Source organism: Seriola dumerili, unplaced genomic scaffold (assembly GCF_002260705.1).
Source record: "Seriola dumerili isolate Sdu_G_001 unplaced genomic scaffold, Sdu_1.0 BDQW01006251.1, whole genome shotgun sequence".
NCBI classification, from domain to species: domain Eukaryota; kingdom Metazoa; phylum Chordata; class Actinopteri; order Carangiformes; family Carangidae; genus Seriola; species Seriola dumerili.
In genome coordinates, this window is record NW_019180506.1 from 166,817 (window position 1) to 184,433 (window position 17,617).

Consider the following 17,617-nt stretch of genomic DNA (forward strand, 5'->3'; position numbering starts at 1 on the left):
GGTGCAGAATGTCATTCTCTTTAATAGTAAAAAAAAGTTTAAGATTAAACGGTACAAATGTTGTTGCTTTTATACACCGTTGAAGTTTGATTTGTTGACCATCAAAATACTAATATATTATGATATCTTTTATTTGGCATGAATACAGAGCATGAACAGAGCTTTTGTTGAAGCCAGCCTGAACTCCATGTCCTTGTTTTAAACCAGTCCATTCAATCAGCGGTGAACATCACTGCTCTCTTCTCATTCCCTCGAATCTCCTGCATCTTGAGAGTCGAGTCTGAGCTTGGCCAGGTTGGCCTTGACCCGAGCCTGGTCCACAGCGTCCAGCAGGTTTTTGGAGTCGAGCGCGAGAGTGTGAGCGGCCGCCAGCATCTGCCGCTGGCACTCCACCTTCAGCGACGTCACCGAGTTCTGCTGGGCCAGTCGCATCTTATTGATCAGCTCCCCCAAGTCCTTGTTCAGCAGTTTCTTGGTGCCCTCGATCTGAGACGGAGAGGAGACGATCACATGATACAGTTTGGATTTTCACCAAATAAAAAACTCCTGGATTTTAATAGCAGTTTAAACTGATTGTCATTCAGATTCTATTTCCACAGACCCCAGAAGCAATCACTATCATTTACAGTAAACTTGGTAAACTCTTTAATCAAGTGCTCTTCTGTGTAGAGAAAGAAATGAAACAGCTGATGCATGTATGTACCCCGTCACAAACATGAGGACAGACAGTGGTGGACGCAAAGAGAGAGGAAGTGAGGCCTCTACCTCTGTGGTGACCGAGCAGTGCAGAGAAGGCAGGATCTCATCAACACTTTGAATCAGGCTGCGGAGAGTGATGCCCACCGCCTGGAGGTGAAGGTGTTCGAGGGGAAATAAGAGATCAAATATGGCGGGTGATTATAAATATAGACAGTAACCCATTCTTGAATTGACTGTGAAGATGATCCACCGGTTGCTGATGGACCTACTTTGACAGCGGTGGGATACTCGGAGGCGGGCAGTGTGTTGACATCATTCTTCAGCTGGACCACCTGCTTCACCATCAGCATGACGCTGGTGTAAACCTGATCACCCGATCGGTCCAGCTCGGCTGTGGGGCAAGTCTACGACACAAAGCAACACGCCGCGTCACTGAACGGCTCCGTTTCAGCTCTAAAAGTTAACAGCTGTACAACACGTGACTCAGCTTTGAGGGTTCTTTCTTTACAGGAGAGGTTACCTGTGTGACTGAAGGAGGCATCGGAGGCTTCTCTGGAGGACCTGACACACAGACGGAATATATCTGTCAAAAGTGGCTTTGTGGCTTAAACATTATGAGGGTAACAGGTTAGAAAAATAATAGCTTGTTTGTGAAGGCCACCAGAATGAAATTAGGTCTCTGGACTCAAACTGGACTCACCATTTTCTGGGCTTTTTTCAGGAGGCTGCAAAGACAGAGAAGAATGTGTGAATTCATCAGTTTGAAAGATTTCAGTTACAAACTCCAGCTCCTGTTACAACTGTAAATTCACTTTCCATTTGTGGAGAAGATGAAAAAACTTTGTTTACTGTCTAACCGTTTTTACTCTTTACTGCCACCTTGTGGAGAAGAACCTAACTGCACAAATCTATAATGTCTCAGGTAGACTGGATTACCTTAAATAGCCCCATTCAGGTGATAATACTGGTTATTTATAGCAGAAAAATAAAGTAAACACGTGGCCAAACTACAGCTAAAAGACCATAGTACCATACTGAGCGTTTCCAGGTGTGACGGAATAAAAGAGGAATAAAAAGGACAGAGTACCTTGACTGGTGAATCCGGCCGCACGACGGGATCCTACACGAAAACACAAAAGCATCAGCGGCTGCGTTTGCACAATGTAGGAGACATCGTTTCATTAAGACATTATAGTCACGTTACTGCGGGATGTTTGAACCTGTACACACGCTGAGATTTCATAACATTTAGTCATACGCATGTCATGTGCTTGCCAAAGATGTTTCCCTGGTGATACATGTCACTCTGTCTCTTCTGTCATTTCTTCACAGGCTTAAGGCCACAAACTACTTCCCGTGTTGAGAAGTGAAAGGCATCTGACAGATGTGTGTGTGTGTGTGTGTGTTACCAGTTGTCTTTCTTCCTGCTCCAGCCACTGTTTATCCATCTGCATCTCTCTTCTTTGCCTTTGTAAAGTGTTCTCCACATGCGCTCTCTCTTTCTCCCACGCAGGCCTGGTATCCCTCTCTGGTGCCTACACACACACACACACACACACACACACACACACACACATCCTTTAAATATACCTCTTATTTTCACACTTGATATGATTCCTTTATATAACTTAGTGGTCCATAGTTGTCTCCTTTTTGTGGTTTCCCTCAAGTATTAAGAAAGTCACATGAGTTTGTGGCTCAGTCGAATCAGCAAGATTTTCACACAATGACCTAAAACGTCCTGCCACAGCCATCGCTGTGGAACATGACTCAGCAACAAACTTCCCTCTTGTGTTGGCAACCTTTTTATCATAAAGCAGACTATATTTATTTATTACTTACATCTAGTAAGTGCAATGCATGTACATGAGTGCACACTATAGTATATTTATGTCCGTATGCATGTCACTTAGTGTGTGTGTGTGTGTGTGTGTGTGTGTGTTTGGACACCTGTTTATGTGCAACCCGAGGAAGCGTGTTGCCTTGCACTCTGGATGGCTGGTGAGAGAGAGAGAAAGAGAGGGCAATAATTAAAAGGCTGTCAGCATTTAGCCATCTGTATTCATTATTGTTCATCTGGCTGCTCCCCTTAACTTTTTTTTTTTTTTAAATTGTAACCTGTAAATGAAGCACAAAAAGGCGGCAAGACAAACTGAACATGAACAGCTGAAAATAATTTATAGAGGTGACTGGTTTTCCAGTCACTAAATCTGCAGTCATTTTCACACTAAGCTGCAGTGGCTGCACAAGATTCAGAAGGCAACTGCAAAGACAAGACACCACAAGGCTAGCTCTTGTCTTTAACCCTCATAGGTGTAACTGTGCAGATTTTAAGTTTATCTGACCATAGGGGCAGTAACAGTTTCCAAGGTGCAGGTGGTACCTTGGGCGGAGGGTCTGTGTGGTTGGAGTTAAATGCTGGTGGGATGGCGCGCGACCTGTCCAACTTCACACCCCGCTCCTGCTCCAACTCCATCCTGTGGATCTCACTGTCAAATGCACAGACAATCAGTTACAAATCACCATTTAAAGCTCTCATTCACCACCCGGACTGACTACTCTGAGCTTGTTTTTTTTTCACTTTCAATTATCTGACCTGAAATCCCAGCATGCAAAGCTGAAACAGCATATTTCAATTTGTGTGAGCGTGCACCTGAGGGAGCAGACGAGCTCGCTGAAGCCGGGCCGTGCCTGCGGCTCGTAGGCCCAGCAGCGGGTGAGCAGGGAGTAGATGGTGGGCGGACAGAGCTGCGGTTTGGGGAGTCGAACTCCCATCTCCAGCTGGTTGATCACCTGCCCGTTCTCCAGCCAGAAGAACGGCTGCTGGGCCATGGAGAAGACCTCCCACACGCACACACCTGGTTGAAGGAGAGAAAGAGAAGGAAGAAAATATTAATAGCACAGTTCAATAGAATGCAATCCAGCACAACCCACAGCCTCTAGATTTATGATTCAACTCCTCTGACCCGGTCTCAGGGAAAAAAACACACACATCAATTTGAGTATCAGTTTCTACTCATGTTTAGACACAAGAAAAGATACAATCAAAAACTGCATGTAGAAGAGTTCGTTTTCTCACTGAACATCCAGACATCACTGGCTGTGGTGAAGCGTCTGAAGTTGATGGATTCGGGCGCCATCCATTTGATCGGTAATCGACTAATCGAGGCTGCACAGGGAAGAAAAATGGACATCTGTCTTTACTTTTTATAAAGGCTGAACTTCTATTTCTCCAAAACCGAAAGAATAGAGGAGCGAGAATACGCTTGAATAAGTTTCCTGTGTGTGTGTGGTGTGGTGTGGTGTGGTGTGTGTGTGTGTGTGTGTGTGTGTGTGTGTGTGTGTGTGTGTGTGTGTGTGTGTGTGTGTGTGTGTGTGTGGTGTTGGTGGTGTGGTGTGTGTGTACCTTTATAGTACTCTTGCTCGTCAATGTAGCGGGACAGGCCAAAGTCGCCGAGCTTGACGCATTCATGCGATGCCACCAACACATTTCTCACCGCTATATCTCTGCAGCATGCAGACAGAGAGGAAACCAGACAGGAAAAAGAGATGAGGCAAAGAGCTGAAGGAACAGTTCTCACAGAAACAAAACATTATGCATGTAATTAGGTCAAATATTAAGTAGATATCTGCAGAACCTTGACACTATATACCAAATAATAAGGTTAATTGCACCTGGTGAAAAAAAATGCTAAAACACATTTCAATTTCTGAGTGGAATCACTGCAAAGCAACAGTTTATTTTTACAGTGCTCGTGTCAAATGCACTCTCTTTAGCTAAACATCTTTCTTTTCAAGCTGTGTTACCTGTGCACCATGTTGAGGCCCTCCAGGTACGCCAAGGCTTTGCAGATTTGCAGGCAGTAAGTGATTAACGTTGCTCCGCTCAGGACGTACTGCTGCTCCACGAGATACTGCCCCAGCTGACAGGGAAACAAAAACATTTACTGTTTCATTTTCATCTTCGAGGTATTTGCGCTCATTTTCTTATCAGTTTTTCTAGTTTCAACAATTCAAGGATTTAAAGGGGAGGTGTGTTCCCAACGTACAAAATAAAAGTGAGCCGAGAAATATTCATTCAGTGTTCAAAATATTCAACATGATTCCTTTGGTGCAAACGTACCTCTCCAAGCTCATACAGCTCCATGACGATCCAGACCGGATCGACCTCGCTGACTCCGATCAGACGCACGATGTGGGGATGATCCAGGTTTTTCATCAAGCCTTCAGCAGGAAGATCAGACCATAACTTTTAGTCTCGATTTTATACTTTTCAGAGTGACATGTGTTTCTTGTTGTGTTTCCGGGTGAACAGCACCACTGGTGTAGCAACAGCGCTTGTCCTCCAAACTACAATTAATATCAGTCAGTCAGACGAAACAGGAAGAGAGGAGGGACTGCAGCCATTTTGTGTACCAACACTGACAAGAGTGAACTTGAATCATTTGAATATCTGGCTCTTGATCTCAAAGCGGCATTACCAGTGCTCATGATTACATTATATCAACCACACTTACTATTGATATTAACCATATGAATATTAACTGCTCTTATAATCAGCGACCTCAGGTTGAACTCTGATGAAATTGAGGGGTCACTTCCTCTCCTCTTAGACCTGAGGGCAGTGTTTGACACCGTTTTGATCAAGTTTAATAGCGCTGCCTTGTTCCATGATTACTCTCACTGTATGCGCTGCCAGCATCAGAGAGAACACTGTTTCCATAGTTACACTGATGACACACAACTGTACATCTCTGCTGAGGCAAATGATGCTGCAGATCAGAAACCACCTGTCTTTTGGCAATAAATAAATGGATGAGCAATAATTTCTACAAGGACAAAACTGAAATCCTGCCATTTAATAATCTTGTGAAATTCACTCAAGCTGCCGTGTCATTCAGCTCTGGAGCAAAGATCATGTGAGCGCTTCTGTCTCATACTGAGACCACCACAGCCTCGAGTCTGTGCTTCTTCACAAAGCCACAACCAAGCAACAGGAAATCAACTATAGTAACATTCTGACTGACGAAACATAAAAAAAACCCTGACATGTTCCAAGCGGAGATAGTCCACTCTTCTATCATCACACTGCACTTTAATGCTTCTTGTTCCTGCTTTATGTTTTCTATTAAAGCAATGACCGGTCCTATTTTTCATGTCTGTAAAATTCTGATGATTTCTGATTGATTTAACCTGTCAGAAGTTTTAAATTTCCTGTTATGAAGATCTGCCAGGCTTTTACAGTTACGTCACACATGTGTGTGATACTGAGACGCGCATCAAAAGAAAGTGTTTTTGGAGGAAATAATCACAGCAGTGCCCTCGTACTCACCGGCTTCACTCAGAAACTTCTCCTTTACATCTGCTGAACAGTCCTTACATGTTTTGATGGCCACCTGGATCCTCTCCCCAGTCTGCAAACACACACACACACACATGCATTACATTCACCATGACAGTCTTTAATGTTTGGTGTTGTTTAGCATTACTTGTATTCTTAGTGTGATATTTGGTCATGAACTGTGCTGATACGTAAACAATAGATGAACTCACTGGACTTTTATAAACTCCAACATGAACCTCCCCGAAGAATCCCTCGCCCAAGATCCGACCCACGGCCACGTCATCTCTGGATATCCTGTATTTGTCTGGAAACACACACACACACACACACACACACACACACACACACACAAACACACACACACACACACACAAAAATGACATATGAGAATCTACATGTTGTTGCAATGCAGTGAGGACAACATTTAAAATCAAAAGGACACAACAACACTGTTACATCTTTGATAACACTTAACATATTTTTCATGCCTGCATCACAGAAAGTGCTGGTTCAGTCCAGGGTGAATTTTTCAGAGCAGTTTTGAAAGTTTTCCCCTTCCACCCTCAGTACAATAAAAAAAATCCACTTTTTCCAAAGTTGTCACATGTTGTAATGATTTTTCAACATGGTTCTTTCTCAAGGAGGAAGGAGAGCAAGATGATTTTGTTACTTTTAAAATGGACCTGTTTGTAATTAACTGATATTGATAACAATGTACTGCTGAGGGACATCAGGGTAAATCAAACACTACTCACCAGCAGAGACTGCTTTGCCTTCTGGGATCTCAGCATAAATATCAGAGTCTGAAATTAAAGAAAGTGTTGAAATTGAAAGAAAGAAAAAGAAGAAGAAGAAGAAAAAAAAATCCTTCATTAAGTCATTATTGATTAGGCTAAAAATGAAACATTCAGGGGGCTGGAATGGAACCAAAAACACTATTAATATGCACCTTACATATCAGTGAATTTATAAATTGGTTATTAGACTTACTCAAACCTCTATCAGGACCTTTGGGGCCACCACTGGAAAAGAAACTTTAACTTTAAATCAAGCAGTCGATGACATTTCACCCACAAATCAGCCTGTTTGAAGTGCAATGCTTAAACAACCGTGACCTTTAGGTCAAAAACAGGAAAAGATAAACATCTATTTATATATAATACTCAAAAACTTTACCCATCAATTCACCACCACAATGGAAAAAATAAGTCAGAGTGTGTCATCTTTAGCGACATGTAAGAAACACTACTTTCCAATATGATTCATCACACGTACCATTTTGGGACGTCAGGAAGTTTCTGTCTTGCGTCTCTCCCTGTACAAACCAGATATTTTTCCTTTAGTTGTAGTTGTCAGTGCAACATGATTTATCTCAAAGGCCTAGAAAAACTACAGGAAGATGTCAGGTTTTTACTTTGACATCTTTGGACATTGTTCCAATCATTTTGTGATGTTTTAGTTACTAAGAGGAGGACTCGGCCTCATCGCTACGCAGCTTTATATTATTTTGCACCTGAAATTTGGTGTTTAATGTCGTCATAACCCAAATGTGCAAAAGTAAATCACAGGTTGTTCAATAACAGAAAAGCCCAGTGTGCAGCCAATGTTGGATAGTTGAATATCTTTGGACTGATTGTTGCATTATTGATGTTGATGCATTCTTGTTACTGTACCTTTGCTGGGTCTGATAATGAGCGAGCTCTCAGAGCTGCCGACCAGTCGACAGTAGCCGTCGATCAGGTCGGCCATGTTCTCCGCCACAGCCAGAGAGGAGGTTTTCACTGACAGCGGCTGGAAAGTTTAACACACACGGTACTGTGTCTTTGCTTCAACTTGAAAAGCTTACCTTAACCCCAAATGACTACAAATGCAACTCAAAGTTCAGAGAGACATTTTTGAATGTGTGAAAAGTTCAGGGAGACAGTTCATCTGGTCCTGTTCACATTGAAAAAAAAAAAAACATCCTCCAGAGGAAGTCACTGCAGCTGTTCCAAGTAGTTCTTTGCCAAACTATTACATTTTTTTGTGAGGATTAAACCATAATTGTATGTAAACAAACAAAGCTAATCAGCTGCTTAATGTAGCATCATATTATCACACAGACACGAGGGTATTAATCTTCTAATCTAACCCTCAGCAGGAAAGTGATTAAGACTGTGCCGAAATCAGGAAGTGTACTGATACCTGCTTGGCTCCCTCTATGTGCACAGTGAGCAGAGCCTGACCATCACTCTCTGCAGAGCAGGAGATGCTGTGCACCTGAGAGAAGGCAGCCACGGGCTGCAAAACACACAAAGATATAAAAGTTCCAAAGAAGGAATAAATAGGGAAATATATCTTTTTGTCGTTTAAATTAAAAATCAACAAAAGCTGAGAGAGTTCAAACTCACTTTTGAGTTCTCAGTTTGTTGACTGATGCCCTCAGGGCCGATGACCACGTCCATTGTTATGCTCCAGCTGTGCTATAGACACAGGAAACACAAAAATACACATCATGATAATATAGGGCCAATATTTGCTTCTTTTACATCTAAGAACGTGCACAGTAATAACACATAAACATGTCTGAACAGAAGAATCATTCCAGACTTTACTCAAGAGTCTATAAAACTGTGTCGAGACCAGCCTCAGTGTGTCTTATAAAGGTCAGAGGTCAAAGTCAGAGTGGTCAGAGGCATTTTCCACCTTACAATCTTTTTGGAATTTACTTCTCGTTTGTTTCTGTGGAAAACTCTGCTCGAACTCTCAAGACACTCACCACCAGCTGGCAGGCGAAGCTCTCCTGTGTGTAGCTGTAGCACTGAGCCAGAGTGGTGAAGAACCTGGCCATGCACTGGTCCTGATTCAGAGCGGAGTAGCCCTGAAACGTCTGCTGGATCAGCCGACGCAACTGCTTAGACTAACACACACACACGTGAAGATTAATGCAGGATTTAGGCAGAAAAAATTTAACATCGAAACAGTTGCCCTGCCTCCTTACCTTCATGCTATCAATCAGCTCTCTGGGGAAGAACAGGTCCAGCCCCACGTCCTTCCTAATGGAGGAGAGTCAGAACACCATTGTGACACAAGCTCTCGTTTTCAAAAGTGCGCAGAGCCAGATAAGCAAAACTCCACACCAACATTTCTGATCACCATTCAGGGCCTTTTGGTTTCATACTCTCTCGCTGTAGAACAGGGTTGCTCATCTGCAGCTTATTGAGCGTCAGGCAATGTATGTAGCTGTATGCTAACCACAGACTGCAACTGTTCATATCATTGTGCCTCTGCATTTATCACCAATCAGGCCACTTGGTACCAAATGTGGTTTTCCTCTTTGGGGCCTTTGCACAGTAGTTAGCTAGCTAAAAGGTATAATGTTACAGTGAAATATAACAACAATGCAAAGATTTTTTAACACCTTTGCATGGGCATCAAGGGCTTGATGTAAATGGTAAATTGCCATTAGCCTAAATGGTGGACACTTACTCCAATAGCTCAAAGTTGGACTTTTTCTCCAGTCCGTTTGGATTCATGTCTTTGAAGAATCTCCTGTTAACACCATAAATAAACAAACTGTCATTTCTTTTTTGCGAAAACCTGCAGCAGTAACAGATGAGCATCCTTCTTTTTTGAGTTAGTTGTTGCACAGTACCTAATCTCCAGACAACCGAGCTGTAGAGCCATCCCATCACTGACTTTTGAGGCGTACTGCTGCATGTAATCACTTCGTACCTGTGGAGAAGCGCGCACACACACAAACACACACACACACACACACACACACATACACATACACACACACACACACACACGTTCCAGTGACTGCAGCCGTTATAAACACTGACACCTAGAAACCTATTCCTGATTCTAAAACGAGTCCTTATCCAATATATATATATAAAATCCTTAGGGAAGAGACAGACGGAGTCATACGCTGGCACATTGCTGACCTGCTGGTAAAAGTAGAGCATAGTGGTTCTGTCGTTCTTGAATTTCTCCATGAAGTCTGACGGGATGTATCTGATCCTCAGGTCGTATCTGCACAAACAAACATCGCAGTTAGCTTTTCCCTTTTTCTACAGGAGGTGTGATGTCGCAAGAACGTGGCCCGCTTGCTCGCCTGACCTCCACTCAGCCTCGAGGTGTTGCTGTTCATAGCGCTGGGTGAGCTCGGACACCGTCAGGTCCGGGTGCAGCCAGTGGATCTCCGAGGACTTGAGGTGTTTGAGGAGGAGGCCGTAGCAGAGGTTGTGTTTTATCTCTGAACCCACACAGCCACTGGAAAGCACCGCATTGATGACAGCCTGGGAGAGAGGTAAGATATTAATACGATCCTCTAAAAGCATGTGATGATTTTTTTAAATGTGAGCAACAACATATGGATAAAAAACATATTGCAAATTACAGCATTCTGATCTTACTAAAAGGATCATCTACCTAATAAACATATTCAACAATGCCTCTGCAATTTTTCCTCCAGTATCTTAAATCTATAAAGGACTTCCTTGTTTTCTTTTCTTAGAGGACAATGTAAGCAAGTACAGCAGAAAACAGCAGAGTAAAAAACAGTAGTGGAGAAGAAACGATAGGGAACAGTGAGTACACTAAGCTTATAGCAAAGTATTGTTAAGTACATCATAGAGTACAGAAAAGTACATTAGAGTACAGTAGAGTGTACAATTATGGAGTACAATTAAGTGCAGAGTATAACAAAGTACAGTATAGTCGAGTACGACTGAGTATATTACAGCAGAATACAGCAGTAGAGTGGTGACAAGTATAGTGGGGTCAAGTGAAGTAGATTTGTGGATAACATATTACAAAACAGCAAAGTACAGTACAGTGGAAAAGAGTAAAGTACAGTAGAGTGTAGGACAGTTAATTACAGAAAAGTATAGTAGAGTCGAGCCAAGTAGAAGACATCAGAGTACAGTACAGTGGAGTACAATAATGTACAGTAGAGTACAGTAGCATAAAGTAGAGTAAATAATAGAATATATTAGTGTAGTAGTAGAGTATGGTTAAGTAAAAAGTAAAGAACAGTAGAGTATATAGTAGAGCACAGTAGAGTATAGAAGTGTACAGTGAACAGTCGAGTAGAGTAAACAGTAGAGTACCCTGACAGTCCAGCTCTCCTCACAGCGGACCAGTTTGAAGTTCTTGCCCAGGTTGGAGCTGTTGCTAAGGAAACACACTTTGATGATCTTCACCGGGAAGATGCTTTCCCTGGCGACAATCGCCGTGGGAGACGCATCCGAGGAATCTGAGCGGCTGATGGGAGACATGCTCCTCCAGGACAGGGTGCTGGTGTCTCCTGACATCACACGCACACACCCTACTGCACAGACACACGCATTGCTGTTGCACCTACACACTCACTTCACTCTCTCTCATATAGTCGCATACACGAAGGGATGCATTGAAGCTGGGGGACGGACGAGAGGTGGACACAACAATCACAATCATTGTGTGTTGGATGTGAAGAATTTAGAGAACATTCATTTGTCAGTAAACGATTCAACTCCTGCCGCGATCACTCTGTACTCACCCGTCTTGCACGAGCTCCACAGCTCAGCGCGTGAAATATACTGTCAGGCTTTATAACTGAAAACAAGACGACGCCAGCAACAAACTGCACTCGTATTACTTTTATAAGGATTCGTATCTTTGGTCTTCTTTAACCCACAGCAGACTTATCCAGCGTACTAAAGAAGAGCCTCATCAGTATGTAAAAGAGGAAATGGTACTCGCAGGCAAAGAAAAAAAAAAGGAAGTTGAACAGCAGCGAGCAGAAAAACTTACAGAACTGATGAAACTGTCGTGTCACCCTGTCTCACATGCAATGGCACAGTCCAGCGCCAAAACCACAAACCACCCCCACTGTGTAGAAAGGGGGCACGGCCTACAGCACGCTCACTTCCCTTTCTAAAAGTTTTGATGGAAAACAGGCAGCACAGGTGAAAATGGTGATTTTTGGTCTGAGGAAGTTATTATAGAAGTGTTGCAGTATTTGTATAAGAACTTTTATGAGAAGAAAATGAAAATCTAAGTTAACGTGTAGATAGGGTTGGGAAATTTCGCACCATCAACAGGTGGTGATTTATGTTTTCTCACCCACACTAGGATTGCTCTACAGATGCTGGATGGTTGGTGGAGATCAAAATAGCTCAACAACTGCTGGAAAAATTACTATGAAATTTTGGACAGAGACTCATGATACCTGTACCTTTTCTTGTCTTCTTTCCTCGTCTCTTCATGTCCCTGTTCTTCTTTAATAGTTTCTCCTCTGTTAAAATAAACAGGAGACAAAAGGGAGTGATATTTAAAAATTAACAGATAACCGCACTTCATAAAATCTGGTAACATTAGATTAATGCATAATTACCTTTTACATGAGGGAATTCACACATGGTTTGCCCTCCCACCTCCTCTCCACTCCTCTCCTCTCGCCTTCTCTCCTCTCCTCTTTCTCTTAAAAGAAAAATGAAGACAAGCAGGTTGTAGTTACAACTTTAGAAATCAGGTAAACAAAGGTGTAATTTATCACAGCTAAAAATCTGTTAATAGAATAAAATATTTACCTTTTATGAGAGGGATTGCACATGGTTTGCCCTCCCACCTCCTCTCCTCTCCTCCTCTCCTCTCAAAGAAAAATGAAGACAAGCAGGTAAAAATTTAAGTCAGGTAAACAAAGGTGTAATTTATCAAGCTTGAAATCTGATAATAAAATGAAAGTTGCATCTTACCTTTTCCTTTCTCTCCCTTTCTTCTCCTCCTTCCGTAATCACTTCTTCTTGTCTTGTCCCTTGTCTTCTCTTTTTTTCTGGTTACTTACTGTCTTCTTTTTCATGTACTTTCTCTCCCCTACTTTAATACGTTCTTCTCTAATGCTACTATAAGCTGACACTACCTCCATTACTTTGGTTGTTTCAATTACCCAGTTTGGACCCCTGTAACAGCTGCACCATTTTTCTTGAGCATGTTGTTGTTACTATCACACCTTCTCCCACTACAACCCCCTTTTTCTAAATTGTGGACCCCTGCGCTGAGGTCCTCGTCACTGCAGACTCCTGTTGGTCGAGGGTGGGCGTCGACAGACATATGAACCCCCTTGACATTGTGCCGCCATCCTTTTATTTCTCTGTCACAGAGGAGCTTCACTGGGGGGTTCGAAACACGTTGGAGGTTCACGCATTCCAATAAATTGATTCAAATAAATTCAATTCAAATGACTTCAAAGAAATTAAAATAAACCAAATTAAAAAAAAATCAGTTCAAATGAACTCCAATCAATAAAGAAATAAAGAAGTCAAATTCAAGTTGAGGGGCAGAAGCGCTTACCTGGAGGCTTACCTTCAGGCTTACCTTCAGGTTCAGCGGCTCTCTTGCGGCCCCTGCTCTCCATCAAAAGCCTCAGGTTCTTTACCCACCTCGGCTCACTGGACGGCTCCGGGGTTTCAGGGGGGAACGCCAACGGCTCACTGGGTGTCAGGGGTTGGTTGAAGGAGCTCCTCCTCACCTGCTTCCTCAGGACAATCTTCGTTGGATGTTGTGATGCCACAAGAGCCCAGTCCTTAAGTGGAGAGCTCTGGGGGGACCTAGGGCAGATGCTAGGGGAAAAGCTAGAGGAGGAGCGAGAGGAGGAGCGAGAGGAAGAGCAAGAGGAAGAGTGAGAGGAGGAGCTAGAGGAAGAGCGAGAGGAGCAAGTGAAGGTACCAGGTGTGGGGCCAGGTGGGGAGCCACTGTGGGAGGATGGCCCTGGGCCCTGACGGAGGATGAGCCGTGGGATGGTTTTCCCACTGGGATTTGGAACCAGGGCCGTTGTCCAGGTGTAGCGTTGCGCCATCTGAAGGTGGAAATAAATGCAACGTTTAGGCCTCTGTTCCACATCACATTAACAAACCATAAACTGTTTTATCATAATAACTTAATGGAAAAGACATCACATCATTGAATTAGAATTACCACAATGCATTAATACTCAAAAATAATGGTCATCAGCCACAAGTGGTAATTAGAGGACGCTGGCAACAAACACAAAATCATAAGAGGCACCATTCTTCCTGTTACAAGTCAGTGAATCATCAAAATGATTCTGAAGCTGTTATTTACCAGTGAAATAGTTGCATAATGTGGCTTACATGTTAACGGTAAACTGAGAACATTCAGTCAGAATCTACTGATAAAAAAGATTTATTGTGTATTATTAATGATAAATAAGCATATGAAGTATTAGGCTGTAGTTCTTAATGATGGAGACACAGCACCTGGATTAAATGTCAAAGCCTTATCATTGCCCCAATGAATATCTTAACTTTTACCCAAAACTGCTGAATTTATGCAAATATCATTTTACTTGAATAATTCATGCACTTACAGCCAAATCCTGATTACCAACTGGGCAAAGTGGGCAATTGCCCAGGGGCCCCTAAAGCCCCATGAGTACCTATAAGCATAGGTCATTGAAATGAGTTTTAAATACTGTTGTAACTACATGTACTACTCATGACATATAGCTCCAAGAGGTTAAACGATATGGAAATGTTAGTTTTATTTGTATTTTATCATATTTACTTGTTTATTTTAGAGTTTAAGGTGATTTCAAGCGGATGGATGATTATGAAACGAACTAAGAAAGCAGTTTTTGCTCTCCTTATTCAAACTTCAGTCAGCACAGTCAAACGTCAGTCCCAATTGATTAATTTGCACTAGTAAGTGAAAATATTGCCAATATTGGCATTTGCATTGGTGAACGTTGAAGGTTCTGCAAGTCTCAACAGCAAAATACATTGAAAACAACATGGGTTCAAATGTGTTAAAATCTCACGTCTGTTTTTTAAAAAGTCCTCTTGTCAGTGAAAGTAGGTCTTTAGTCGAGGTTCAGGTGCAAAAATCCACAAGTCGATGTCTCTTTGTCAAAGAAATCGTCGAGTGAAAATGCAAAACTGACTTTTTTTTTTTTACCGACTGCTGTAAGGCTGTTTATTTTCAAATGAGGGTCTGATCTAAAAGATGCACCTGGAAACCAAACATGGCAACCATGGAACGCTCAGGTGTGTTCTAATAACATGACGTTTCTGACAGTCAGATCTTACCTGCACAGGTCCCCCCCCCCTCAACATGGCGATGTGCGGACAGAAAGGAGAGAGCTCAAGCCCATAATTAACTATAGAGAACTCCTGCCCGTCTGCTGTAAAAGGTTAGGGGTCACTCCTCAGTGCGGCTGTACGTGCGGCTTTGCGACAGTTTCACAGAAAGTGCATATCAAAGATATATTAACCTGTTATACGGGCAAAAATTTTGCTTAGGCTATATGCTCTTGCCTCCATGTTCCCATTAACCCATCCAGTCCTGCTCATAGACATATAGACATATATATGTCTATATTATTATGAGATGGAATAATACCATTTGTGTTGGTTTGTGACAGTTTGATTAAATCCAGCTTTACTAGGGATATGCAACATGTGAGCATAATTTAAAGTTAACAACACCAGAAACAAGGTCTGGATACTGAAATATCATGAATTCATGCATGATATTTATAGTACTTACATTAATATCTAATGAATCATCATGAGTTCACATGAATTCAAAATATTTTATTCACCTCATGCATATTTTTTATTAACTATTATTATAAATAAAGTATCTATCTATCTATCTGTCTTTTTGTCCTCTTTCATTTTCATATTGCCTAATTGCATGTCTGCACACACAAGATAGCATCTTTGAGAGTGTTGCTGAGCTTTTGAGCTGTGCCATCTGCCTTCATATCAACCCGCCACATTTGCAACTTAAGATGATTTGGCATGAGTGGGTGCGTGTGAGAATTGGTTCCCATATGTTGATGTGTGACAGTAACTGCCAAAAAAAAGTGCCAGTGTTTCTCCCCCGCGAAATACTAAAATAGTTTGATACTATTTGCTGTCTAATTTTCCCAGTGACACTATAATGCTACCAGTTTGCAGGATTATGCAGATATACTGTGTATATTGGATGTCTAGATTGGTTTTCAAGTGGATTGGGATGTGATCACTGTGAAGCGCCACATCCTTTTCATCAAACTATTCACTGAGCCATCTAATAGCCCTGTCACACACACCGACTTCAAGCGTTCAAACCGCCAAACAAATCAAAACATATGTGAAAAGGACACCAGGTGTCACAGTTGCTGCAGTTGAGATTATTTATATTGAGTATACTGACTCTTGTCTTGTCACAGTGACAGGACCAGCACAGATGCAGCATCATTGCAGGCTGACTTTTTTTTTAATAGGGTCGAACAGTGAGACCTAGATGTTACATTCACTGTCATGAGCAGCCTTTTTGTTATTATTGAATTCTGGGTGGAAATAATTGTAATTATCATATACCATTATTACATTCATGGACTACTTGCTTGCATTAAAGAAAGACTTCACACATAAAAGTGACACCAAACTTCATATGATTGCTGAGTGTGACATCCTGTTGTGCATTTCACACCCTCCACCCAGCCCTGTTTGCCTCCATGAAGCAGGCACAGTTCATTATTAAGCATTTTACTAATTTGATGTGTATAAATAAAGCAGCACTAAAGAAGAATAGAAACATGGTGCAGAGACAGTCTCAAGCCATCAAAGGATTCTGTATTCATGAGGGAAAGCCCAGACACCACGGGCACCATCCTGCAGGTCATATTATTAGTCTTTATTATCATTAATATTTATTTTATTATTTTATTTTTTGTTGTTTAATCAGTTAACCATATATATACTGTATATGTCTTAATAAGTTCTAGAAGCTATAATCTAATGTCTGAATACTCTCTACCGTTTCCTTAACTGGATTTCAAACTTAAACGGATTTGCAAACAAGTCTGTATGTAAATCTGGGCCAATGTACAGATTAAATGAACAGACATGGGTGTTGAAAATGAAATTAACAAACCACCATAAAGTGGAAATTCTGCCATCAGCAAAACCTATAAACTGAACTGTCCGCCAGAGGGCGTAATAAACCAGTTTGACACTGTTGACAAAAGGCTTTCGGTCAATTAATGAACAATAGCAGGAAGAAATAAACTTAACACAGGAGTTATGGTTCATTGAAAAAAACAGACTAAATGTAAACAGTGTAAATACCGTGTGGATGCAGCATCCATATATACATGGTGTTGTAAAATGGAGAAGAAGATGCTAGATAGGGAAATAGATTTCATTTACATCAACTTTACAGCAACTATTTCAGTCTCTGACTCAATCAGATATAAAGCGCGGTACGGTTTTAATTCCCATTAATTATCATCAATGGGATGGTCCTGTGATTGTGCTGCCGTCAAAAGACGTCAAACTCTTCAAAGATAGTGAGAGTTAAAACGGAAGTTATGGTTTTACCTTCAAAGTAAAACTACTAAATGACTGACGCAGGGATTAGGCTATTTACAGACTGACCAGTGCCTTGAATTAATTTTTGAGAGCACAATATAGCGTATTGGCTATTGATACCCTTAATATTGACTATGATATGACTGAAAATGTTAAAATAAATAAATAGAAAGCTGCTGTAATGTGACAATGATAGGCCTACCGCGTTTATAACTGTTAAATA

The 17,617-nt window shown here is 41.7% G+C and overlaps 1 protein-coding gene across 2 annotated transcripts; it reads right to left on the reverse strand.

The window, feature by feature from the left end:
- Nucleotides 1-4: 4 nt before the first annotated feature.
- Nucleotides 5-11,799, reverse strand: LOC111239921 (protein-tyrosine kinase 2-beta-like). 2 transcript variants are annotated; one of them, XM_022769867.1, is made up of 30 exons: nucleotides 11,574-11,799; nucleotides 11,143-11,363; nucleotides 10,151-10,329; nucleotides 9,976-10,063; nucleotides 9,678-9,757; nucleotides 9,512-9,574; nucleotides 9,024-9,078; nucleotides 8,802-8,942; nucleotides 8,434-8,505; nucleotides 8,228-8,323; nucleotides 7,717-7,834; nucleotides 7,319-7,358; nucleotides 7,034-7,065; nucleotides 6,799-6,846; nucleotides 6,253-6,347; nucleotides 6,032-6,113; nucleotides 4,823-4,923; nucleotides 4,507-4,622; nucleotides 4,106-4,206; nucleotides 3,779-3,868; nucleotides 3,353-3,557; nucleotides 3,083-3,188; nucleotides 2,650-2,697; nucleotides 2,109-2,234; nucleotides 1,787-1,819; nucleotides 1,400-1,424; nucleotides 1,220-1,260; nucleotides 969-1,103; nucleotides 766-846; nucleotides 5-486 (listed from the first exon to the last, which is right to left on the reverse strand). In XM_022769867.1, exons 2-30 carry the CDS (start codon nucleotides 11,344-11,346, stop codon nucleotides 244-246), a joined length of 2,844 nt encoding a protein of 947 aa, XP_022625588.1. In that variant the 5' UTR covers nucleotides 11,347-11,363; nucleotides 11,574-11,799; the 3' UTR covers nucleotides 5-243. The 2 variants fall into 2 exon arrangements, with proteins under 2 accessions (XP_022625588.1, XP_022625587.1); XM_022769866.1 differs by having other exon boundaries at nucleotides 11,143-11,450.
- Between the last annotated feature and the right edge of the window lie 5,818 nt (nucleotides 11,800-17,617).